This window comes from Chiloscyllium punctatum, chromosome 7 (assembly GCF_047496795.1).
Source record: "Chiloscyllium punctatum isolate Juve2018m chromosome 7, sChiPun1.3, whole genome shotgun sequence".
NCBI lineage: Eukaryota > Metazoa > Chordata > Chondrichthyes > Orectolobiformes > Hemiscylliidae > Chiloscyllium > Chiloscyllium punctatum.
Genome location: NC_092745.1, coordinates 57,477,876 through 57,505,756, shown reverse-complemented (window position 1 = coordinate 57,505,756; position 27,881 = coordinate 57,477,876). Strand labels below are relative to the sequence as shown.

The 27,881-nt window shown below is 38.8% G+C and overlaps 1 protein-coding gene across 3 annotated transcripts in view; it reads left to right on the top strand.

Annotated features, from left to right (window-relative positions):
* hmcn1 (hemicentin 1) overlaps positions 1–27,881 on the top strand; it is a 597,300-nt gene that overhangs the window by 429,216 nt on the left and 140,203 nt on the right. For all 3 annotated transcript variants that reach the window (XM_072573640.1, XM_072573638.1, XM_072573641.1), the window contains 8 exons: positions 6,867–7,069; positions 9,937–10,018; positions 16,982–17,113; positions 19,823–19,972; positions 21,691–21,850; positions 23,677–23,801; positions 25,356–25,539; positions 26,262–26,359. In XM_072573640.1, the coding sequence (XP_072429741.1) occupies positions 6,867–7,069; positions 9,937–10,018; positions 16,982–17,113; positions 19,823–19,972; positions 21,691–21,850; positions 23,677–23,801; positions 25,356–25,539; positions 26,262–26,359 (1,134 nt within the window). The remainder of the gene's footprint in view (positions 1–6,866; positions 7,070–9,936; positions 10,019–16,981; positions 17,114–19,822; positions 19,973–21,690; positions 21,851–23,676; positions 23,802–25,355; positions 25,540–26,261; positions 26,360–27,881) is intronic.

Here is a 27,881-nt window from a genome sequence, read left to right as displayed (position 1 = left end):
TAGTAGAGAATTGGTTTGGGAAACATGGGATTAAAGGCTGACAAGGGCCTGATAATCTAAATCTCCACGGAATTTAAGGAAGTGACCCTCGAAATAGTAGATGAAGTGATGGTCAGCTTTAAAGATTTTACAGATTTGGGAATAGTTCCTATGGATTGGAGCATAGCTAATGTAATCTCGTTATTTAAAAAAAATGGAGGTAAAGAGAAAATAGGGAATTATGGACTGGTTAGACTGACATCAGTAATGGGAAAATTGCTAGAGTCCACTTTTAAAAACTCGGAACACTTAGAAAACAGCGACAGGATTATTCAGAGTCAACATGGATCTTGCAAGCAGGAAGTCATGCTCGACAAATCTACCAGAATTGTGTGTGGTTGTAATGCATAGAGTTGATAAGGGGAAGCCAATGATGTGGTTTACGTGGACTGTCGGAATGTAAAATTACAACATGTGACATTGAGAATAATGTACAGACATGGGTTCCAAACTAGCTGGCAAATAGGAAACAAGAAGTAGGAATAAATGGTTCTTTTTCAAGTGGCAGACAGTGACTAGTTGAGTATCACAAGGATCAGTACTTGGACCCTAGCTATTCACAATATATATCAATAATTTAGACAAAGGAACTAAACATAAAGTTGGCATAGTAACAGAGAACCACTGGGCTGTTCTCTCATTTAGAAAAAGGTGACTGGTGGTAGTTCAATAAGGTGGGACCTTCATAGTGAACTCAGCTGGTAGAAGAATTGAACCTGCGATACTGGCATCATACTGCATTGCATACTAGCTGTCAAGCTATCTAACCCTCAAACTAATTACACTTACCTCCATGTTTGTAGACAACTTAAAGCTGGTCTGGAGAGTGTGCTGTGAGGATGATGCAGAAATGCTTCAGTGTGATTGGGACAAGTTGAAAGAGTGGGTAAATGCATGGCAGATGAAGTATGATGTAGATAAATGTGAGGTCATCCACTTTGGTAGCAAAAAGTTAAAGGAATCTGATATGGTACAGATACTTTGGCAATGTGGTCAATCAGGTTATTCAACACCTTTTATACAAGCTGGCATTGAGTATCGTGCACTTGAAAAAAAACACTTAAATAAGAGTGCCTCCTTATATAAATAGTTCTATTGGCTGCACTTAATGTAATGATCTTTCCCTGCCGCTCTCAACACCCCCATCAAACTTAAATTCACCAGTAAAGGCACACGGTTGGTGGCCAGCTTATTGCCTGACTACTTGACAACAAACCAATATGGTTGGGGGAGGGCAGGAAAGTGGAGGTCAGCAGACTGTTTTCTAACTACTTTGTTAAATAAGCAAGAAGGAAGAGGGCATATCATTTGAGGGGCCATGCCTTGTGTGCATCAGGGACACTCATGCTCATCCATGGGGGAACCAGCAGACCTTCTGTGCAAAATTCAGCTCTATGGCTCTCATTGATTACAGTCCAACAAATTTGAACTGTCAATGAAACTGACAACTATATTCATCAAGTCTGTCAGAATTAAAATCTTGCCTCTTATTGCGCTGTCTTCCCACTTTGCAAACTTTGGAACCTAGTTTATCATCACCTCATCATCATTCTTGATTTATACAATTCTTTTCAATCTTTTTACCCTGTCAATGACTTAAAATCCTCATTAGAAATAATTGTTGAACTACATGTTTATCTGCAATTACATGTTTGTTAATTGCATCTGAATTGGTAACCAATAAGTTTCAAATAAAGTTATAGAGTTGTATAGCACAGAAATAGATCCATCAGTTCAACTCACTCAGGTTGACCAGATATTCTAAATAAATCCAAACCCCATTTTTCCACATCCCACTGAACCCTTCCTATTCAAATACCATCCAGATGACTGTTAAATGTTGTAATTGTACCAGCCTCCACCACTCATTCCATTCACATGCCACCCTCTGAGTGAAAAAGTTGCCCCTTAGGTCCCTTTGAAATTTTGCCCTGCTCCCCTTAAACCTATGCCCTCTAGTTTTGGACTCTGCTATCCTGAGGGAAAAGACCTCATTTGTTCAGCCTATTCATGCCTCTCATGATTTTATAAATTTCTATAAGGTCACCCCTCAGCCTCCGATGCTCCAGGGAAGACAGCCCCAGCCTATTCAGCCTTTCCATACAGCTCAAACCCTCCAACCCTGACAACATCCTTGTAAAACTTTTCTGAATCCTTTCAAGTTTCACAACATCCTTCCTATAGGACGGAGAACAGAATTGCATGCGGTATTCCATTAATGGCCTAACCAATCTCCAGTACAGCTGCAACATGACCTCCTAATTCCTATACTCAATGCAGTGACCAATAAAGGCAAGCATACCAAATGCCTTCTTCACTACCTGTAACTCTACTTTCAATGAACTATGAACCCCCACTCTAAGATCTTTTTGTTCAGGACCACTCTCCAGGACCTTACCATTAAGCATACAAGTCCTGCCTTGATTTGCCTTTCTAAAATGCAGCACCTCACATTTATCTAAATTAAACTCGATCTGCCACTCCTTAGCCCATTGGCCCATCTGAGCAAGATCCTGTTGTACTCTGAGGTAACCTTTGCTGTCCACTACACCTCCAATTTTGGTGTCGTTTGCAAACTTACTAACCATTCCATCGGTGTTCATATCCAAGTCATTCATATAAATGAGGAAAAGCAGTGGACCAGCACCATTCCTTTCGGCACACCACTGATCACAGGCCTTGAGTCTGAAATATAATAACCAGTTTCAATTGCCAGTCAACTGTAGTAGTTATGAAGACAGAACCCTAAATAATGAATATTAGTCACGAAATCTAGAAATTTAATTAGCATTTTGTTAATCATGTTCAAAAAGTGACATTCTGCTGACATGTTTGCCCATTTCTGATGGTCTGAAGAAGTCATACCAGACTCAAAATATTCACCTTGTTTCCCTCTCTTCAGATGTTGCCAGAGCTGTTGAGTTTCTCCAGCACTCTGATTCAGATTTTCAGCAGCCACAAGTATTTTGTCTTTTTAGGGTCATAGAGACATATAGCATGGAAACAGATCCTTCGATCCAACTCATCCGTGCCGACCAAATATCCCAACCCAATGTAGTCCCACCTGCCAGCACTGGCCCATATCCCTCCAAACTCTTCCTATTCATATGTCCCTCCAGATGCCTTTTAACTGTTGCAAACATACTAACCTCCACCACTTCCTATAGCAGCCTGTTCCATACATGTACCACCTTCTGTGTGAAAACTTTGCCCCTTAGATCTCTTTCATATCTTTCCTCTCATCCTAAACTTATGCCCTCTAGTTCTGGACTTACCCTCCCCAGGGAAGAGACTTTGTCTATTTATTCTATCCATGTTCCTCATGATTTTATAAACCTCTATAAAGGTCACCCCTCAGCCTCCAACACTCCAGGGAAAACAACCCCAGCCTATTCAACTTCTCTCTATAACTCAAATCTTCGGTCTTCTGCTTTACAAATTTCACGTGAAAAGGTACCTTTCAGAAAGGGGTTTTGCAGGCCATATTCTCATTGGTGCTCTTTGCTGCTCTGGCTAACTGTTCAAAATAGCCAATTTTATATACTCCAAAACATTGGACCATCCATTGGTTTGATGTCATCAAAACATTAACATTCAAATTTGATTAGATTTTGATGTCTTGTGACATAATTAAAATTGATTGGTCAAATTTGAATTTGTTGTGTACTATGGTAATGCAGCTCCAGCTATTTGTTTCACAACCAAATTTTACATTCTTTAATTTTTCCTCACACTGCGCCTATCTAGGTCCGTGTAGATAGGCACATGGACTCTCTCAAAAGTACAGTACACACCTATACCTTCATAACATTATCTATATCAATGATTTGGATGAGAATGTACAAGGCATGATTAATAAGTTTGCTGATGACAGTAAAATAGGCAGCATCGTGGACAGCGAGGAAGGTTATCAGAAATTGCAGCAGGACATTGATCAGCTGGGAAAGTGAGCCGAGAATTGGCAAATGAAATTTAATATATATAAGTGAGAGGTCTTGCATTTTGGAAAATTAAATCCAGGTAGGAGTTTCAAGGTGAAAGGTTGGGCCTTAAGGAGTGTGTTGGAACAGAAATACTTTGGTATTCAGGTATACTGTTCTTTCAAAGTGGAGTCACAGGTAGACAGGGCATTGAAGGAGGCTTTTGGCATACTGGCCTTCATCAGTCAGGGCACTGAGTACAGAAGTTGGAAAGTTATGTTACAGTTGTACAAGACATTGATGAGGCCACACTTGGAATATTGTGTTCAGTTTTGGTCACCTTGCTAAACTGGAAAGAGTGCAGAAAAAAATTTACAAGGGTGCTGCCAGGGCTCATTCATACCTCATATAAATAAACATGCACTCAGTTTACATTCAGAGTGGGAGTTTGAATGGGTTCAAATTTATATTTTTCTGATTAATAACTGGATGGAGAAAAGTAATTTTTGAAACATTGAACAAAATAATTGAGTCATTAGATTTTAGATGATATGTTAATATCCACTCATTTGGCCTCTTACAAGCATTGTAATGAGAAATATCCAACAAACCAGGTTTAGCAGAGAGAGCAGCTTATAGTTTTTATATCAGTCTCTAATGTAATATAAATATTTTGGCTGTGCGACCCAGGATAATGAAGCTGCTCTTTTGTACAAACTGTTGACAATCTGCTTGTGATTGGTTCAACTCCGATTTTGATCAGGAAGCCAATTCCAATTTAAATAATCAAATACAGATTGTTGATTAAATAATTCAGGTTGAAATGTTTATTCAAAATAAGAAAAACTAGATGTATGCTGGAGGTGATTTTCTCATATGTATCTCTGGTCAAAAATGACAGTCATGAAAACCACATTTTAGGAAATTGTATATGTATATTTTATGATTTTCAATTTTCATGCTTGCATCTTCAACAGGAACATAAAATGTGGACTGGCTTAAAAAGTGTCACAATGAACAATCTTTTAATAACTTTGAAATGGGTAAACAAAAGAACTAAATTAATATTCACTTAGATTGCCTTGTGCTTTTAAAGAGCCCCTTTCTCCCACTTTATTAGAGAAATATACCCAAGTATAGTATGCCAGTCAGCCTACCAGCATTATTATATAATTGTGCCTGTCATTTATTTTAAAGATGTATAATTGACTGGTTTAATCAGAGTACAGCAACAACCACAATATTTGGCCCTCTGCAAAGCCATGTAGTTCATCAATATATCTTGTATAAAATATCTTAAATCATTCTGCTTTGGAAAATGAAAACTCTTGGTACTATAGTCAGTAAATTCCATTCTGACTATCTAGCCAGTCCTGCCCTCTCCACCTCAATCATAACCCCAAAGAAGTCAAGTAACCAAGTGAAGAACAGATTTTTAAAAATTCCTGTTTCTTTAATCCATACTTCTGTCGCAATCAATAAATTAAAATTTTCTTGATGTAATGTTTTCCCCTTTGCACAAAAACTAAAATTTTTCACCTTCCTATATCTATTTATTGTTCCTACAGTCTTGATTTCTAATGAGTAAATTTGACTACTTGCTTTTTCCTTCCCCAGTGCACAAGCCCAGCTTTGTTTCTTTCAAAACGTGCTTCTTTCTGTAACTGCAGCAGGATAATTAGCATTGCATGCTCTATATTTTTACAATCATAGTTTTGATTCTTAATTTGAAAACAAAATTGTTTTTATCTGTCAAATTTCTCAATCATCCCCACACCTTTTATCTTTATCCTTTTGCCCAGCAACAGGAACCTTGCCAACATCAGTACTTCTCTTGTTGTATCACTCTCCCTCCAAATCCAAAATTAGCAAACATCAATGCATCCTGTTTTCAAACAACTCAGCCATCTGTCTTCAAGTCTAATTTCTGATAAATGTTCCACCCAACCTCCCTCACTCCTACCAAAGCTATCTACTACTGTAGGATCATCCTGGAGTGCAAAGACAACCAGAGGCTCCTTCTCTACACAACTAACTATTCTCCTTTCTCTCTCCACTTTTACCACTAACAACAACTGAAATCCAATTATGGATTTCTTTGTTGCCAGTGAAGGTAAAGACCACTAAATTAGCACACTCTGTTGCCTTTCATCATCCTTGTTCACTAAGTCACATCATCTCCAATTTTCCTACATTCCTAGACTTGAATTTCTGTTAGTTTATATCTCTGCTATCTATTCTCAATCCATCTTCATAAAAAGGACGGCAGTGAAAAGTGATCCTAGGAGATGGAAGCACAGATGATCTTCATGATGGAGAGAATTTAAGGCACTCCCATTGTTATCTTCAGTCTGTTTGTGGCTAATGCTAGAGTCACCATTATCTAAATTCTAATTTCCTCTGAATCTAGCCTCTTATGCACACTGCCCCTCCATTCATCCTATTCTTCGTGGTTAAATTTTCAGCCTGTGAACCCCACATTTTAGAATGTCTTCCATAAACTTGATTGTCTTTATTCCTCTGTGACCTGCCTTGGGACATTTTTTCTGCTAATAATCATGGACTGGTGGTTTCGGTTGTGTTCCTATCCAACATACAGGTTTTTAAAACCAAAATTTGGAATTGTTTAATTAGCACTTTTTGGCTTATTATTGCTTTGCTCCTATTGTTTTGCAAATATATTGTGACCTCCACTATGATGTTCAATAGACAAGTGAAACATGTTGCTATTATTCCTTTGAGAAGACTGCTCAAAATTGATTCCCTCCAAATGTTTTAAATCTGTTTTAAGCAATGAAATGATTGACAGTAATTTGAAATTCTTTACATTTTATTTTCCTTTTGGAGTAAAGTAGTAAAATGGCTTGAGTCACATTTACAGTTTTCAATACCGTGGTTTTCACACAGTTCCTCCAACCATTAAGGATCGTGCAGGGGATTCTCCTCAAGTAATCAGTATCCGCACTGGAAACACAGTCACGTTGGAATGTGAATCAAATGCTGTACCACCACCTGTCATCACCTGGTTTAAGAATGGGCGGCCAATCGCAGAATCCAACAATATTCGTACTCTTGCCAATGGGCAAAGGCTGGAGATCACAGGTGCAGAGGTAAGACTTTACAAAGCAAAAAGTACAAAGTGAAAGCAGATGACACAATAATCTTACGATTATGTTATAGATATAAAGGTCCCAAAATTAGAATATGTAACTTGCATTATTTTGTCACTTTAGTTGTTCTTTTCTTAACAAACTGCTATTCCACAGTGCATTTGCAGAACTTTGCTCCTGGCTATGCTGTAAGACACATTTTGGTGAATGTGTTAACATACCCACAGGGACTGTTCGCCTGAAGTATGCAGAACAGTTTAATCATGACGTCAGTCGACGTACAAATGCTCCCTCCCCTGCCCTCTCAAACATCATTTAAGATTACTTACAGTGTGGAAACAGGCCTTTTGGCCCAACAAGTCCACACCGACCCACCGAAGCGCAACCCGCCCATACCCCTACATGTACCCCTTTTTACCTAACACTATGGACAATTTAACATGGCCAATTCACCTGACCTGCACATTTTTGGACCGTGGGAGGAAACCGGAGCACCCGGAGGAAACCCACGCAGACACGGGGAGAACGTGCAAACTCCACACAGTCAGTCACCTGAGTCGGGAATTGAACCCGGGTCTCTGGCGCTGTGAGGCAGCAGTGCTAACCACTATGCTACCGTGCCGCCCCAAAATGATCATCAATTAATTTCACATTAGATGCTGATTAAAATCTACAGGCTGGAACTGTGATCAGTTTTCAAAGTTACTTGAGATTACTAATGTTAACAGGATAATGGTGTGGCAGGCACTGAAAGAATGTCCTGATTGTGAGGATTTTTCACACATCACTAACCTAAGCCCTGAGACCAAACATTGACAAAGAAAATGAGCAGAAACTGTTCAGTGCAGAACAAGCTCCTAGAAGGAGAAGGATGAGGGGGTTTGAGTAATTATTCTACGTTGCCTTAGCACAGAACAATGTAGTTGATGTCTCTGCTTTAGTCAGTTTGGTTAGGATAATAACGCCAGTGTCTTTGTAGGTGACCATGATGAAGAGCTTTTATAATGTCTGGCTAATTTCTTTGTTCCAGTGGTAATTTCTCATCTTCACATTTTTAGATAGACCAGGCATGTTTAAACATTCATATTACAGCATTAAATTACCCGTTTCAATTCAGTCCAGCTTCAGTCAAGACACAATCATTTCAAATTGATTTAAGGACAAGTTCTTTTTTAATTCTGTGTAATTAATAAACTGCTACAGAAACAACATTTGACTAAAGAACAAGAGTAACTCACTCAGCCCTTTGAGCCTTCTCTGCCATTCAATAACATCAATCTGATTTTAGCCTCAACTCTCTATTCTTGCATAACCCTGATAGTCTTTCATCTGCTTGGTAATCAAGAATCTATCTACCTCTGCCGTAAAAATACCTAAAGATCCATTGACTTTTGAGGAAGGGAATTCCAAAGAGACTCAAACCTCAGAAAAAATGTTTTCTCAGCTCTGTCTTAAATGGATGACCCCTTAATTTTAAGCTACAACTTCAACTTCTCCCACAAAAGAAAGCATCCTTGAGACATTCCATTCAGGATCCTGTAAGTTTCAATTATGTTCTAAAAATCCAGAGGATCCAAGTTTAGCCTACCTAGCCTTTGCTCATAGGGCAATCCCCTCATTCCAGGTATGAGTCTAGTAAATGTTCTCTGAACTGCTTCCAAGCCATTAATATCTTCCGTAAGTATGGTGACCAGTACTGTAAAATGTACTCCAACTGTCGTCTCACCAATGCCATGTATAACTGAAGCTATTGCAAGATTTAGTAAAAGTTTCACTTTTATAGACAAACATTTCACCAGCGAGCCATTAATGCCAGTGAAAATCGAATACTCTTGTCACTCAACCGAAATGATAACTCTAATTTCTTTCCACAGATGCTGCCAGAACTGCTGAGCTTTTCCAGCTATTTGCGCTTTTGTTTCTGATTTACAGTATTTGCATTTTTTGGTTTTTAAATTAGTGAATTCAGATTAGATATGAAAATAGTAGTACTGATATTGAAAAGAGGTGAATTCAAATTATGAATTTCACAGTAAAGATACAGATCAAGCAAAAACATTTAGCCTCCTTTGTTTATCCATCCGCAAAACTAAAAACCCTCATCATAATATCCAGCATTTTTGCAAATGGAAATAGAAAATGCTGATGATACTCAGCTAGCCAGGCAGCAACTGTGGAGAGAGAGAAAAAGTTTTAATGTTTCAGATTGATGAACTAATAAAGGATTATTCACTTGAAACATTAATTATGTCTCGTTCTTCCACCAATGTTGCCAAATTGATTGAGTATTTCCAGCATTTTCTCTTTTTACTTCAGATTTCCAGCATCTATTGTACTTTGTCTTAGAACGGTTCTGGCACTTTCTACCCAGTCCTTTCCTAATGAGTTGCACATGTTGGTGATGCTGTGTGTGGAAGAATTTCTTGATGTTAGCTCTAAAATGTCTTTTCACCAGATTGAACCTATTAACCAAGTTCTGAATTTGCAAATTCTGCTTTCAATTTGTGTTCTGTTTAATATCTTAACATCCTAAAGGATCTCTTGGTTGCTTATTTTCAAAAGTAAGTAGTTCATTTTTTTCTTGTTGCGAATTGCAAGATTTAAGTAATATCAATAAGCCTAGATTTAAGTAATATTCAGTTTATGTTTTCTGGAGTGGCAGTACAAATGGAAAATTGAACAACTGAAAATAAGGAATTAAGTATGCTCAGTAATATTTACTTAGCTTTATATTGCAAAGGTGTAAATTGATAACTGATGCAACCATGATCAATAATAAAATATTAAATATCATAAAATTGCATCATCTCCATTTTATTTTTGAAGGTTTACAAAATAGTTTTTTTTCTGTTTTTTTTACACTGTAGGTTTCAGACACAGGACAATATGTTTGTAAAGCAATAAACATTGCTGGACAAGTGGATAAGAACTTCCACCTCAACGTACACGGTAAGCTGAATTTTTGTCACAGACATTAATTGTGGGGAGATGTTTTTGTTTCTTCAATTGGACTAACCAATTAAGTACAATCTTTTTAAAGATGAAAATATTACAAACTGGTGACAATGGGTAGAATTTAATACCTTTCTTTCAGCAGAGTTTGAAGTCCAAAGTATGCTTTAATTAGATTAAAGAGTACAGGGTGGGGATCGCACCATCTTCCCAACTCTGCCTTGATTATGTCTGCCATAATGTGAAGGTAACCATATTGAACTAGGTAGGACAACATCAGAAGTCACACAACACCAGGTTATGGTCCAACAAGTTTATCTGAAATCACAAGCATTCGTAGCACTGCCCCTTTGTCAGGTGTAGTCACCTGATAAAGGGCAGCACTCTGAAAGCTTGTGATTTCAAATAAACCTGTTGGATTATAACCTGGTGTTATGTGACTTCTGACCCTCATTATGTCTAGCACAGGAAATTTCAGGGGCGACCTTCCCTCTTGATGATATTTGAGACTCTAGTGACTCACTTAAGGGCTTCATCCCACAATACCTGGTATTCAACCAGTAGCAGATGGAGCAGTCACCATTTGTGGAGCCCAAAAAAGCAAACCCTGTCATATTTGATTGTACACTTCCGGGAAGAAAATTCAAAGGCACTCACATTGATCAAAGGATCTAACATTGTAAAAGGCGCATGTTCACTGAGAGCAGCTATCTGCCTTTTGTTCTGACCCCATTCCTCCCCGGTACCCTTTGATCCCTCCCTGTGATTTCCCATTCTGCCCTCATTCACCTATCCAGGGTCATTGACTGAAGATGGCTATTGGTCAGTGCAATCCTGTCCTGGTAGAGCTACCTCTAGTTGAGAACTGCTGGCCTCTGATTGACCAACAGCTTGGCATTTAATATGGCCAGACTTCCGCAAAGCAGAAGACTTGCTGCCCAAAGACAACCTCCTTTTTGGACTAAATTCTACCCAATGTGTGCATTTTCTGTCTTATCAGATACAGACGTTAAGACTTTCTTTTGTCACCAGTTTAAAATTTGTGTTTAATTTCCAAATCTAACTTCATTTTTTGGCACCTAGAATGTTAATATACTTGCAGAAAAAGATGTGGACAAATTTGTGTAGGTATTTAGATTTGCTCAGTTTCCAATGCATTTCTCACTGGTTTTCCCACCTCCATGTTAAAAATCCACAAGTAATCAGAATAGCTTGAGATCCTTATCCACTCCAACTCCTAAATACTCTGCCCTTGCTAAATTCCCACTCCCACACAAACATTTATAATTTGGGACTCCCTGTTTACGTTGATTATGTGCCACCACCTCCTTGTCTTTGAAAGGCTATTAAATACTCTCCCATTATGTTTTGACTGCCTTCTATAAAGAATGAATTGACAGGGCAAGTCAAAGTGCTTCACACCTAATTAAGTACTTTTGAAGTATTGTAATTTTTGTAAGCCATGCAAATGCAAACAATGAGGTTCCACAAATAGCAATTAGCTAACTAAACTAATAGTAAGTTAGGCATTGGAGGTGATGAAACTGTTGAATAAAGTTTCAGGGAGGGAACAACTTCTTTGAAATTCTGAGGGGGAGAGGAAAATATGCTTGATGGTGATATCATGCGACAGGTGGTGGAAATAGATGAAGGTTATTGAACTGGGATGCAGATGCGACCCTAATGTGGTTCTGTGACAGAGGGAGAAATGAGAAGTGAATTGGTGGAAATACAATGGGTGCAGTCAAGAGCTTTGTCAGCCAAAGTGGAGGGACATTTTCAGTTGTGGGGTAAGGGGGGGGGGAACTTGTCAGGAGCAATGGTATGGAATTAAATCAGAACAGATTTAACCAAAACAAAGAAACTGGGAGGATGGAGGAGACCCCTTACAGGAAGTAGAGTGGGAGGAGGGTTAGTCATGGTGTAAGAGTTGGTAGGCTGAGAGCAGATATCAATAGAAAGAAGTGGGACGTAGAGTTACAAAAAAGTTGGAGAGGGGAAGAGTTAGAATTGGAAGCAAAGAAGTTGAAACTCTGGCAACAATACAAAAAGAGCGGAGTGAGGCAACCTGTGTGGACTAGAACAAAGAATATTGCACATCTCCTGTGGAACAGGTTGGACTTCTGTTCAAGGATGATGTGACAGGCCCTCAGAATTTCCTGGTGAGGAGCAGAGAACAGGAAGCAAAAAGGGAGACAGGTTCACTAAATTTAAGATTATAGAAGTAGTTATGGAGGGTAACAGAGGATGCACATTGGGAAGAAACTGGACAGAAGGTGAAAATAAGTACAGATAGGAATGAGTGACTGTGTGGAGTTTGCATGTTCTCCCCTTGTTTCCACCAGGCGCTCCAATTTCCTTCCACAGTCTCAAAGATGTGGAGGTTAGGTGGATTAGCCATGCTAAATTGCCCTGCAGTGTCCAGAAATATGCAGGTTAGGTGAATTAGCCATGGTTAATGTGAGGATAGGGTGGAATGCTCTTCAATGGGTCGGTGCAGCTTCAATGAGCCGAATAGCCTCTATCTGCATTATAGGGATTCAATAAATAAAATATGTTCTCTGCACAATGTTCATTGAGGCTAACAAAGGCTGAAACAAAGGGAGACAGGTTTGCTAAACTTAAGATAGTAGAAGTAGTTATGGAGGATAACAGAGGATGCATTTTGGGAAGAAACTGGACAGAAGGTGAAAACAAAGTACAGACAGGAATGAGTGACTATGTGGAGTCACCTATAATTGTCACCTCTAGGTGGCACAAAGCACAGAAAGAAAATCACGTATTTCTGAAACAACATCTAAAGATGACGCTGCAGGATGTAAAATAACGTTCCCTGTATGAAAAAAGAATAATAATTTATTTGATTCTGTACTAGCAGCCTCCCTCTCTTTCCCTCTCCCTGACAAAAGGAAGGCCGGCTCTGATGCAGGCCTCTCCATCCACCCCTGTGCAGGTATTCCTTCCACATTCTCAGTGTAGGTCCTCCACTGCTCCCATCCCTGGCTCTTGTCTCTCACTTGCTGGGGGCCCAGCCTCTACTTTGCCCCTCCTAACCACTTGTCAGTGGTGCAGGCACTGATGGTATAATTGTGCACAGAATGTGGTGTTGTCATGGATGCATGTGCAAATAATTCCTGTGATGTGTTCTGTCACAGCCAGGTGATGTCACTTGTTGTGTCTGCATATGCATGATGGAATATATGACGAACAATGCATACTTTTTAGTATGAATGGCAGTGTAACAGCTCCAGCAGCAGCAAATGGCAATGGTGAAGGAGGTCATTGCGCAGGGTGGCTTGAGTAATCAAGTGGGCCATCTCTTGAGGAAAGGGCATCTTCAGTAGAATGAAGCCTCGGAGAAAGAGGGAGAGGAAGATAAATAATTCCTCAACCCGATGTGAACTTCAGGCTTAGTTCCATGTAGTCGTCCTACTTTCCAGTCTAATTTAAATTTCCCTTTATGTTTACAAATACCTGATGAGATCTTGATCAGATGGGCCAAAGGTTGATTAGTGACAGATGGAGTTTTATTTAGATAAATGTGAGGTGCTGCATTTTGGAAAAGCAAATCAGAGAAGGACTTATACACTTAATGATAAGGTCCTGGGGAGTGTTGCTGAACAAAGAGATCGAGGGGTGCAGGTTCCTAGTTCCTTGAAAGTAGCGTCGCAGGTAGGATACTGAAGAAGGCTTTTGGTATGCTTTCCTTTATGGTTCAGAGCATTGAGTATAGGAGTTGGAAAGTCATGTTGTGGCTGTACAGGACATTGGTTAGGCCACTGTTGGGATATTATGTGCAGTTCTAGCCTCCTTCCTATTGGAAGGATGTTGTGAAACTTGAACGGGTTCAGAAAAGCTATACAAGGATGTTGCCAGGGTTGGTGGATTTCAGCTATAGGGAGAGGCTGAATAGACTGGGGTTGTTTTCCCTGGGGCGTCTGAGGCTGAGGGGTGACTATATAGAGGTTTATAAAATTATGAGGGGCATGGATAGGATAAATAGACAAAGTCTTTTCCCTGGTGTCGGGAAGTCCAGAACTAGAGGGCATAGGTTTAGGGTGAGAGGGGAAAGATACAAAAGGGATCGAAGGGCAAATTTTTCACACAGAGGGTGGTGCTTGTAAGGAATGAGCTGCCAGATGAAGTGGTGGAGGCTGGTACAATTACAGCATTTAAAAGACATCTGGATGGGTATATGAATAGGAAGGGTTTAGAGGACTATGGGTCAAGTGCTGGCAAATGGGACTAGATTAAGTTAGGATATCTGATCGGCATGGAATAGTTGGACCAAAGGGTCTGTTTCCATGCTGTATATTTCTGACTCTGTGACTCTATGACCAATAAAATAAGGAATTCTGCCTCATGATCTTTAGTCTACCTTAGCATTTAGCTTTCATGCTGCATCAGCGTGCAATGAAAACAAGGGTTCAAAAATCGTCTCAAAGAAATTTTCAATCATGGGTGGATTGGCAACACAGTGGCATTTTCCTTGGGCTCCAGTGGAATAAGTTGGAGCTCGGGACAGTAGGGATTGGAGAAGTGGCTGTTAAAGTAAATGAAACACAAGAAGGGCATAACGTCTTAAAGGTGAGTATTCCTGGAAGAGTAGTATTAGTGAATTAGACACATGTGGATGAAGTTTGAAACAAGGATAATGTAGAAACTAGTTTGCACACACTAAGGGTCCACAGTCAAACTGTAAGAGTAGTGTTGCCTTTTGGTTAGAGCACCAGATGAACTCTCCTCCTCCTCCTCCTCCTCCTCCTCTTCAAAGTGTCATGGAATCTTGAAAGGGTAGCTTTACTGTCTCATGCAAAAGACATCTGCAATGATTTAACGTTCCTTCACTGAAATGTCAGCCTGAATTACACATTCACCTTTCTGAAGTGAGGCTAGAGCTTTCTGATTTAGCAGTCAATGTGTTACCATTGAGTTAAAGCTGGCACTTAATCCCTCTTTCCCTCCTGCTTAGTATTTGCTCATTATCCAGTGGTTCTGATATAGTCAAGAGTTACTTCTGTGAATGTAAGGTGAACTTAAGTTGCTGTCAAGATGGTCACATTTTTAGTTACATCAGTATCTTGAATATAATAAATGTCTTCTGTAAGTAATGTTCAAAATATTCTAGTAAAATTATGAAACAAGCTGTAAAAAAATTTTAAAAGTCCAGACCTAACTTCTGGAATTTGTAGGGGTTGTTTGAAAGCATCTCGAAGAGCAGTAAAAAAAAGTGGCTCAGTGTCAAGACTGGGGAATGGAAACATTATGCTGTTTGCAAAAGTGTAGCAATTCATAGTCCTTATTGCATTTTAACAATGTTTTAATCTACATATTGGACTTCATGCACTTCTATTTAAAATTAATAAATTGTGATTATGTGGCATTTTAAAGGACATTGTTGTTGATGGAGCATTTTTGGCATTCTTTCCTTCTGCATTTTGACAGCACATATCATCAGTCCTGCTGAAACACATCAGAGCAGAAAATGACACACTTCTGTTTTGCTTCCTTCCCTAAAATATTTGAGATGACTTAATGTCTTAGTAAGTGCATGCACTGATTCTTATAGATTAGAAAGTCTGGGTTTAAGCCTTTAGACCGAGTTAGCTGATCTCTAATCTTTCTAGCCTGAAGAGATTAATAAAACAAACTAGCTTATGCCATCCTGTTAAGTATCTGTGTGACTGAGGAAGAGCTTGGTTACATACCAAGCGAGAATTGAATTTGATTTTTATGGCCCCACAGCTGAATATTCTGCTGGTAACCACTCTATGGACTTAAAAAGTATTTGCACTTGGTAAAATATATGGAAAAATGTTGAAGAACCAGCAACCTGAGGTGAGCAAGAGATAGAATTATGCAACATACTGATGGACATAAGGGACATTGGGTCAAATCTCCTGATCCCTTCATCATCAGAAATTCAGACATTTGACTGAGAATACACAATGGGGCCTTGTGAAAGCCAAAACATGTGGATCCATGTGGGAATTTACTGAAGGGTTTTGGCTCTCGATGGGCAATTCCCTTCCTTCCCAGTACCCTATGTGACTGTGGATAGTTCTGCTGTACTTATCTAATATTTCCTGACACTCCATAACTCCAAAATTGACCAATGCCCAAATGATCGACACCAGCCAATTATCCCCAACCACCTGACTAATCCCTCGAATAACTATCACGAGAACAATTTTGATCCGTCTCACCAAAGCTCCCAATCTGAACTGCCAACTTCTCCAATTCACCTACTTAACCATCTCATTCACCTTCCTGGTCATACATTCACTGACTTTTAAACTGGACTTTCAAATTTACCATCGGCAGTTAATGCTGTAAAAATGGCCATTCCAGTTTAAATAACTGCACAGTATCCCATCACTCTGACCAGCCATCTCAAAGCCAATCCCTAGAGTGACTGGAAACTGCCACTCCTGTTTATAGCTGTCACCCAGAACACCCTGAATGGAGGTGTTAAACTTGGCCAATCAGGGAATTCATACTCCACAAGATGCACTACACACGACATCCATCATTCCAATCACTACACCAGTCTTTCCCTCGACTCTATCCATTTCAATAAAATTCCTGAGGTGGGGGGCACTGTGTATTTTTTTCAATCCACTGCTGCTGGTGGGAATATACAGACCACTGATTTTTGTTGCAGTGTACATTTTCACTGTGATGTCATTCATGGACGAATGGATAATGTTTCTGCGGTGACATATCTAAATATTGACTGCATTCACAGGAAATGTATTGCTGGCTACATTTTTCTTTGAGTATCTCTTTTAAATGTGTACAAGCTAAGAAGCCCTAATACAGGAAGAAGCATTGCAAATCTTGGCCACTTTTTCTCATGCAGCCAGACAAAACAGCCAGTTTCATCTTAGCCGAAAGTGTCTGCCAGGAAAAACATGAAGTTATAATTTACACCACTCAATTGTTCTATTTCTCATGCAGTCCCACCCAGTATTGAAGGCTTGGCAGAAGAAAAAATCAGTGAGATCATTAGCAACCCTGTCACTTTTGCATGTGATGCTACTGGCATTCCTCCACCAACATTAACTTGGCTGAAGAACGGGAGGACTTTTGGTAAGCTACTGCTACTGTTATATTGGCTGCAATATAAGAAGGTTGCTTTTGCTTCTTTAAGGCTGGGTAGGTGATGCCCCCTAGTGGTATAAGTGGAAATACCAACACAAATGTCATTTTCTGAATAAAAGCAATTCTTGCTTTTGGTAATCATCTTTCCCTTAGGTGAGGGTCTTAGTTAATTTCACTTAATTAAAATCATAGCATCTTCAGGTTCTATTTCATTGACTCTTTTCCATTCTTTTTAAAATCGTATCTGCAAAGTAAATAGTAAAATGCATGTAATGATCAATTCTGAAAGTTAGTTATAATGCTGTATTAATTATTGAGGTTGCCCATATCTGTACAGATGGCTGTTTGTTATTCAAGTGGTACAACTGAGGCTAGAGTCTTAATTTTCTCATTGGTGTCCAAAATATTGCCTTTCCTAAGTCATACTGCAACAGTGAAGAAAAAAGGTTGTTCTGCTCTTTTGCCACAGCTTTGGGTGTATTCCTATTGCCGAGCATCATAGAATCCCTGCAGTGTGGAAGCAGGGTATAGGGCCTATCAACCCTCTGAAGAGAGCCACCTGGAACCATCCTCCTTCCCTATCTCTATAACCCTGCATTTTCCCAAGGTTAATCCATCTACCCTACTCATCCCTGGACACTACAGGGCAATTTTAGAATGCCCAATCCACCTACCCTGCATATCTTTGGACTGTGGGAGGAAACTGGGGCACCCGGAGGAAGCACATGCAGACACTGGGTGAATATGCAAAGTCCACACACAGTTGCCCAAAGGTGGAATTGAACCTGGGTCCGTGTTGCTAAGATGCAGCAGCACTAAGCACTGAGCTACCGTGCCGCATATGCTACCAATTCTGAGCAGACATATTCCTGAGGGGTCAGTTGTGTGACATGATCACTTGATACTAACTGAAGTTTGTAAATTATATACAAATTTATCTTATGAAAGTTGAACACTCTCTAAATGCCTTTTCACGGTTTTGTATAGAATAGTTAAAGAATTCGACAAGGTTCCTCATGGTTGACTAGTTAGCAAAGTTAGATCACATAGAATATGGGAAGAACTAGCCATTTGCTTAGATAACTGGCACAAAGGTAGAAGACAGAGGGTGGTGATGGAGGGTTAATTTTCAGACTGGAGGCCTGTGACCAGTGGTGTGCCAAAAGGGTCGGTGCTGGATCAACTGCTTTTCGTCAATTATATAAATGATTTGAATGTGAACGTAGAAGGTTTAGTAAGTAATTTTGCAGATGACACCAAAATTAGAGGTGTAGTGGACAACAAAGAAGGTTACCTCAGATTACAATAGAATGTTGATCAATAGGATAAATAGACAAAGTCTTTTCCCTGGGGTCAGGGAGTCCAGAACTAGAGGGCATAGGTTTAGGGTGAGAGGGGAAAGATACAAAAGAGACCTAAGGGGCAACTTTTTCACGCAGAGGGTGGTACGTATATGGAATGAGCTGCCAGAGGAAGTGGTGGAGGCTAATACAATCGCAACATTTAAGAGGCATTTGGATGGGTATATGAATAGGAAGAGTTTGGAGGAATATGGGCCGGGTGCTGGCAGTTGGGACTAGATTGGGTTGGGATATCTGGTCGGCATGAACGGGTTGGACCGAAGGGTTTGTTTCCATGCTGTACATCTCTATGGCTCTATAACTCTAAATGGGCCAATGAGCAGAGGACTGGCATATGGAGTTTAATTTAGATAAATGTGAAGTGCTGCACTTTGAAAAGGCAAATCAGGGCAGAACTTATACACTTAATGGTAAAGTCCTGGGGAGTGTTACTGAACAAAAGGAGCTTGGAGTACAAGTTCATGTTCCCTGAAAGTGGATTCGCAGGTAGATAAGATAGTGAAGAAGGCATTTAGTATGCTTTCCTTTATTGGTCAGTGCGTTGAGTACAAGAGTTGGGTAGTCATGTTGCAGCTAAACCGTGGGATGGGGAAATCCAGAACTAGAGGACATAGATTTCTGGTCAGAGGGGAAAGATTGAAAATGGACCGAAGGGGCAATTTTTTCACATGAAGGGTGGTGCATGTATGGAATGAGCTGTCAGAGGAAGTGGTGGAGGCTAATACAATTACGACATTTCAAAGGCATCTGGGTGGGTATATGAATAGGAAGGCTTTAGAGGGATATGGATCAAGTGCTGGCAAATGGGACGAGATTAATTTATCTGGTCAGCATGGACAATTTGGACCAAAGGGTCTGTTTCCGTGTTGCATATCTGTGACTCTAATTGTGAAGCTGTCATATGCAGGTAAAAGGAATTCTGTGATGCAAAGCTCTGCTTCATTTTTAGATCGGTAACAATACTGCTTTGGAGATTTATAACTCCTGGAGAGTCTCAGACAATCCTTGTGTGGAATTTTTTTTTGAATTTTTGCATACCATATTTTGAGTAAACAAAAATAAATACTTTGGATTTTTATGGAAAAATAATAGCTAGTTAAATTGTAAGTAAGATTCTAATTTTATGTTTGTGAAAGGCTCAAAAATGGCTATGGATGTTCATCTTTTACTGTAATCAGTCTCAGGAACAAAAATCATAATGTAAATATGCAATAAACAAACTGTAGAATATTCATTTTACAAATTAACCTTTTTTCCAAGAGCAATATAAATAAATAACAGACTTTATGAAAATAACCCAATAGAGAATTTTCTATTGTGTTTTTTATTACTTCAGCAAATGCCGAGTCCTTGGAGATGCACATCCTCTCTGGAGGAAACAAACTCCAAATTGCTCGTTCACAGCTGTCAGACAGTGGAACTTACACCTGTGTGGCATCAAATGTGGAGGGAACAGCACGGAAAAACTATATCCTGACAATTCAAAGTGCGTATATACTCCATGCTTAAAGAATATCATGAGGCCATTGCAAACTTTCCCTCCAGGCTGCTTTCAATCTGCAATGTATTGCGCAGCAAATCAAAAAAAAGCAGTTATACCAACTTTCAGTGCAAGTGCAGATAGACACCAGTCTAAAAGACTCCACAGGTTGCAACAATCGGGCTGTGCACCACAATAGAAAATTAAAGTGAATATTGGTTGTTGCACAGGTCTGCTTGTTATAACATTTTATATTTTATAATGCATAGCAATAATGAGGCAGCCAATGCTAGCTGATTGTAGTCCAAAAATCCAATCTTCATTACTTACAGCCTCTAAATGAATTATTTATACATGATAGTTATAATGAAATATTAAAGTCAGTACTATTACAATCTCAGCAGATGTTATTATGGATAAATTCAATCCCAGACCGAAAATTAACTTGGTAGATTAACATTTAATAATAAAACGGAAGTTTGTTATGCAGAAGAAATGAGGATAAAATAGAATAAAATGAGCTATTACATATAACAATTTTAAAGATTTGAAACACATAATAAAATACAATATTCCATCTATCCCAACAACACCCAAAATTCCCTTCTCTCTCACATCCATAAACTTAACTTCACTGTCACTTTCAGTTCTTGGTCCAGAAAGTATGATAGTGTCTTCCTTGAGTATTCGCACAACAGAACAAAGACTTTTCCAGCTCCAAATAACATCTTCAGGATTCTAACAAAATGCTTCTGTTTTGAAGTATTCAAACTAAATTCCCACACTGAGATAACCTATTTCCTAATAGTTCTCATCCATCTCCTTTCTTCAATCAAAATAGTTTTATACATCTGACTTCAACAAGAATTTCTGCGAACTGAAACCAAAAGGTTTTCTAAATTATCGGGGTTTCCGCTAAGCAAAACAAAAGCAATTCCAAATCCTTCTAACTAAAATCAGCTTAGTGTTGTTCAATGTTTATTCTTTCCACTCATAAAACTCTTCTGACACAAACACATTGCCAGGAAATCTCTCTCATAATAGCATTAAAAATAAGGCTTCAAAAATACTGACAAATTAGTCTTTAAATCCCCTCATAAACACACACAAGCCCACATACCCCTAGTTCAAAATTCAAACCCTACAATGAATTACATTGAAATTTATATAAACCTTACATCTTAGAAGTAACCATGGCATTTTCTACTGTAATATCCATCAAAAGGCAATAGATTGCTGCTGCACTTTTCCGGTTTCAGAAACCATCCTAAGTTTTATACAAAATCAAAATTCTGTGAATGCTAAAAATCTGAAATAAAAACCGCAAATACTTAGCATATCTGGGAGCATCTGTGGAAAGAAATAAATGTAATTGTTAATGTAAATGATCTGTTGTCAAAAGAAACAGTTATAAGTTGAAACTTTATTTTCATACATTTAGCTTTAAAGAGTTATCAAGATCAGTGTATTTTAAAATTCATTTATTGAGTGTGGGCATCATGAGCTGAACCAGCATTTATTGCTCATCCCTAATTGCTGTTAAAAATATTGGTGAGCTGTCTAATTGAACCACTGCCTTCCACTGTAAGTTGATCCACAATACTGTTCGAGAGGGATTTCTAAAATTTTGATTCAATGTCATTGAAAGAATGGTTTATGAGCATACAGTTCTTTTTAGCGTGGCTGATTAAGAATGGTGGTTATTCTGGACAATGCTGTTACAGTTCCTCCTAACATATTCGGTGCGGAGATGCCCAGCGATGTCAGTGTTCTAGTGGGTGAAAATGTGAAGCTGGTTTGTGCTGCAGATGGTAATCCCAGACCTTCTATTCAGTGGCTCAAAGATGGAAAACCCCTTACTGCTGATGATGATGAACGATTGAGGTAAATTTGGATCAGAAACATTACCTTTGTGACTTTCAAAGTTATGGGAAGGGAATTGTTTAAATCTTTCACAGGCAACTCTTGTCTGAATGTGTAATATAATCTCTTAATTCCCACAAGGCTTCAACTGTCTCACATACAATCAAGGATTCATGGGCTTTTTTTATTATTTCTATTATTTCAGACCCCTTTCCCATTCTGAAACAACAATCCTGAAAAACGGAGGGACCTCCAAGGTCCCTCTGATTCTCTACGCTTTGTAGAATCCTACCATTTATTGTATATTCCTTTGCTTTTATTCCCTCCCTGAATGTAATACCTCATGCCTCTCATTATTGAATTCAATTTGACAACTCTGTCCACCTGAGTAGTCTACTAATATTTCTCTATAGTCTGCAACTTTCCTTAATATGAATCACATGGTCAATTTCTCTCTTACTACATGCTTCTTAAACAGGCCCTTCACATTTAAGCCTAAATCACAAAAAGCAAGGGACCCAATATGGACTCCTGTGAGAACCTTTGGAAACAGTCTTCCAGTCACAAAAACCTATCATCTCTTACCCTTTGCTTCTGCTGCTGAGTCACTTTTATATTTAACTTGTCACCTTCCCTTAGTTCCCACATTTTTCTGACAAGTTGGACCATGTCAAAAGCCTTCCTAAACTCCATGTAAACAATAGCAAAAGCACTGACATCATTGCCCCTCCTTGTTATCCGCTCAAAAAGAATTAAATTGATACGACCATCCCCTAGTAAATCTATGCTGTATTTGATTCATCGGTACCTTTAAATGACAATTCATACTGTCCATTAGAAACTTACAGCAATAGTTTGCTCACTACTGAGGTTAGGCTGACTAGCCTGTACTTACTCAATCTTTCTCTTTTTGGATTTTCAAACAACTATACAATATGATAGTTCTCCTGTCCACACATTTAGAATGATCAGAGACACTACTGTTTCCTCCCTTGCTTCTTTTAGCATACGGAATAAATTTAAATTCAACCTGGTGAATTATCCACTTTCCAAGATACTAATCCCTTTAATATTTCCCTTCTCATTTTATGCCATCTAATGTTTCAATATCCTCAGCAACAGTGTCATCCTGTTCTTCACATAAATGTGAAATATTCATTCAGTGCAATGTATCTATTTTCTGCCTCCAAACAGGAATTATCTTTTTGGTCTCTGATCTTCCCTTACATGTAACACAATACTGGTGTGCAGTTCAGTCACACAAAGAACATGTATTGTCTCAGTATGCCTGTCAATTTGGTGTCAACTTTCACTTAATTAGTGCTGTGAATTGATGGTGATTAGGAAATCATTATACAACCTAAACTCTTCTCATGTGGGTGACTTTCATCTGGATGCTGGAGTAGTTTTTACATAGTGTTTAGATGTATTAGTGCTAACGCACCCATTTAATTTGAAAAAATATTTTGTTTATTTCTATTAATGTTGTATAAAGTAAAATAAGTTTAGCTACTACTCCTGATTAATATTTAAAATTATGTCATAGGTGTTCACATAATCGTTAAGGACTTGAATACATTTGCTTTTCAGTGGATTTTAGCGAAGACAGATTTCTGTAAAATTTTGTGGGCAAGAATTTCTTCTGGTTTACTCTACCAATACCTTGTTTTAAATCTAGAAACCCCAGCTAAAAGATGTAAGCTGCTGGTGATGTTAATTCCTCAGGTGTTTCTACCATAGTTATGCTAGGAGAGAGCAGGAAACCCCCCAAGAAATATTCGGGTATCTCTTGTTTGCCTCATTGAAAAAAAATATATTGAGTTATATGTGTTTGTTGTGGCTCTTAGAGTGAGTCCAGACGGTAGCGCCTTCCACATTAATGGTACAGTGACTACCGACATTGGTAAATACACTTGTGTGGCCACCAATTCTGCTGGTGAGGAAGATCGGATTTTCAATCTCAACGTTTATGGTGAGTAAAATGTCATAGTTCTGTCAATTCAAAACTTTCTTGCAGCTCTATTATTTTTTGCTTTAACTTAAGAACAAAAAGGACAATAACAGGTGAAAGGATTGCAGATATAAATGTACATATGAATATATGCATGCGGAGTAGAAATAAACCTCTTGGTCTCTGGATCCTGCTTTCATTCAATAGGTCGTGGCTGAACTGAATACTTAATAATCCTGTCTACCCCTCATCAAGTTTCACCACTTGAATGTTTTGAATAGAGAGAGGCTATAGATTGCTTCTTGATAAGCAAAGATTCTGCCTCCACTATCTTTTGAGCTAGAAAGTTCTCTAGAAACTCTGAAAAGGATTTTTCCTCACCTCTGTCTTAAGTGTGTGACCCCTTACTTTTAATGATTATTTCTACTTGGCTATTTGTTTATATGTTATTGAAACAAAACAACTTAAAATCCCAAGTTCAGTGCCTTCCTGAGTTGCCATGCCTAAACTCAGTCAGGGCTGTAGTTGCAGTTAGAAAGTATTGCCATTTATATAATATCTTGTCACATTATCATGACATCCCCAAATGCTTTACATGATGCATCACCTGTTATTTGTGAGTTAAACCAGCTGCCATTTTATATGCAGTAAGATCTTAGCTGATAATTTTGGTTGAGGGGAGCATTCTTGCCTGAACCTTGAAAAAAAACTCTGCTGCTCTTCGACTAACACAAAGGGATATGCAGACAAGATCAAGCAGATAAGATTGTTTAAAGAACCATCTGAAAAGCAACAGCTCGGAGTATTGTAACATTTGACTGCCTAGTTTATGTGCCCAAGTCCTGAAGTGATGTTTGAATCCTCACTGTTGGGTGAGAAATCCCTAACGCAACCATATTGACATTTTATTTAAGATTCTAAAGGAAATGTCTAATTACCATCTAATGACCTCTGCTGGAAAATGTATATGTTTATAGGATTGTATTTGACCACACCCCAACCCTCCTCTCGCTACGACCCCCCTAACCTCTAGGTCTCTTGATTCTGCTGTGTAGTTCAATAGGTCATGACTGATCTGAATACTTATCCCTCATCAAGTTTCATCACTTGAATATTTTGAATAGAGACACTCTACACTTGCACATGGTGAAATAGCCTGTCAAAATTCACTGACAAAACTGATCTGTGTAACTCACACCAAGAATTCTCATGAAGCACCAGAGTGCTACCAGTATCCACATGGACTAAAGTTAGGCATATATGTATAAACCTTTAGGAGAGGAGGGTCAGCAACTGGAACATAGGAATGTAACATTTAAGATTAATCTTCTGTCCTTTTTGTCTTTGCATAATAATATTGATGTAACCTTAGAATATGTCATCATAAAGTATTTCATTTGATTCCTACTTCAGTTTTGTAACATTTGTACATATTAAGGATTTCAAAGTTCTGGAAAGGAGCTTTTCAGATTGCAAGAATCTTATGTCATTATTCTTTCAAATTCACCCGCTATGCATAAAATGATGAGTTACAAATATTTGCAACTATATAATTGTTTATTATTTGTATTTTAGTTCCACCAACCATTTACAGTGATCTGAATGGGAACCAGGAAGTCACAACTATACTGGACAACTCTGTTAACATTGAGTGTATGGCTTCAGGCTCCCCTCCTCCACAACTGAACTGGTTAAAGAATGGACTACCTCTGCCCATTTCCTCTCAGATCAGACTTCTATCTGCTGGGAAAGTTTTGAGGTTAGTTTTCCAAATTTCATTTAATTAGGAAACTTGACTGAAGGGCCAATATCTAGAAGGTATGAGATATCAATGCTGCTGAGAAAAGGATATGATAAATTAATAATTAGTGATTATTCACTCCTGAATCGCACAATTGTTATGGCTGAGCCTGAATTGTCAGCATCAATAAGAAATCTTGGAATCCTGACTGTATGGAAACAGGCCCTTTGATCCAACAAGTCAACACTGACCTTCCGAAGAGTAACCCACACAGACCAATTCCCCAACGCTATTATCCTATATTTATCCCTGACCAATGCACTTAACCTACACATTCCTGAACACTATGGGCAATTTAGCATGGTCAATTCACCTATCGTGCACATTTTTGGACTCTGGGTGAAAACCGGAGCACCCGGAGGAAACCCATGCAGACACCAGGAGAACCCGGATCCCTGGTGCTGTGAGACAGCAGTGTTAAGCACTGAGCCACCATGCCGCAGATATTTGAAGAGTAGCAAAGATCATTACCACCAATAAGTAAGGTTACAAAAATAGAAATTGCTGGATTAAACTCAGCAGGTTTGGCAGCATCTGTAGAGAGAAAGAGATAACGTTTTGTGTCCAGTTTCCCTTTTTCAGAACAAGTATGGTTAACTAGCAATGTCTTCCACTAACCTAACCCCAATCAGTTTGGATAAAATTGGATACTTCTGAACTTATTTGTTACTTTCTTACAGAATTGTGCGAACACAAGTGTCGGATGCTGGTACATATACTTGTGTGGCCTCTAATCGAGCTGGTGTCGATAACAAACATTACAACCTAATCGTGTATGGTGAGTTCTTGAGTAAAGATTCTGCATTACTTTACAAAATGTCCACAGTGTTATGTGATATTTATTGTTATGGGCCAGACCAAACCCCCTCAAAATATGTGAAGGAGATAGTCTAGACCCTAACTTTTATCTTATTAAAAGGAAAGTGTCAGGCACTGCTTTCCAGATGTGATTTGATTGGTCAAACTATTAGGCTTTCAGAAAAATACATTGTATTCTTACACCATAGTTAAAATAGAAACAAAAAAAATGAATTGGCATAACTTTAAATCTATCAAAATAGTTCACATAATAATATGTATTTTAACTACTATTCACCAACTATTCCAATGTAGCAGCACCCTTGGCAAGCGAAAATTCAATGAAGCAGATTTTCCTTGCTTGCTATCTCCTTCAGTCCAGGAGAAGAAACAAGGACAGAATGAATCTAGTAGCAGAGTAAGAACAGAAGCTTTTTGCGGCAGCAGAGAGAGAGAGAGAGCTGTATCTAGCAACTTCAACTCCAACTTCAATAACTGAAAGTGAAACAAAACCCTGGGTCTGTGTGAGCCTGACTTTGCCCACTCCTGCTTCTTTTGTCGACTTTAATAAAAACATAAAGTGATTTACTCTGTTTTCCATGGAGCAGACACCTTGGCACCAAGTCTACCATACCCATCTTCAAAAGAATCAGGATAGACAAATCCTTCTTAAATCACATGTCATCACATTAGGGAACAATATGTAATTAAAATTTTATAGCATTTCAAAATGGATTGGGAGAAACGGTATGAGGCTTCCTATTAGAGGCAGTCTTTCAGTTTATAGGTGCAAATTCTTTGTATGATCCCAAGGCTGCTGGCTTCTGGCATTTTGGGCTATTTTGATGATAATGGAAGGTCTCTGTTTGCAATCAGCAGATCTGAGTATCTCCTGCCTATTCTTTACAACTGTTGGAGGACTTGCAAGGGGGCATTATTGAACCTTGGGATCATCCTTCTTCCCATCACCTAAATCTCTTGGCTGTCAATGGAGAAGCAAATATGGGAATGAGTAATCTTACCCATGTATCCCTGGTTTCAACATTGATCTATTCCATGTTCCTGTCATTGCTGCAAAATAGTCTTGAATCCTTGCTTTCAATTAAAAAATTAAGAACGTTTTTTTTAAATCACTCTCAACACTTTGAGTCATCTAATTATTTATAAACAGCGAAGATCTCTCTTCCTGCCAGAGAGCCTTTAACTTGATTGCACTTGACACAGATCCACTGTAGATGCCCCTTTAAATCAGTGACCAGTCTTCTTCCCAGATTATGGCCAATGAATTCTATGCCAGGGTATGCTGTTTTCTAAGCTCCATTGGGCAAGCAGACCAGATTCCAATATCTTCTTGGGCAGCAACCCACCAGTGGCCAACATTTGCACCATTGTTGTGTTACGACACGCGGTAACCCCTCCGCTAATTTAAACCAGACATACAGAAAAGCTCACCTCACGCAGTAATCTGTTAAGTTTTAAGTGGCAAAGAACTATCCTAAATA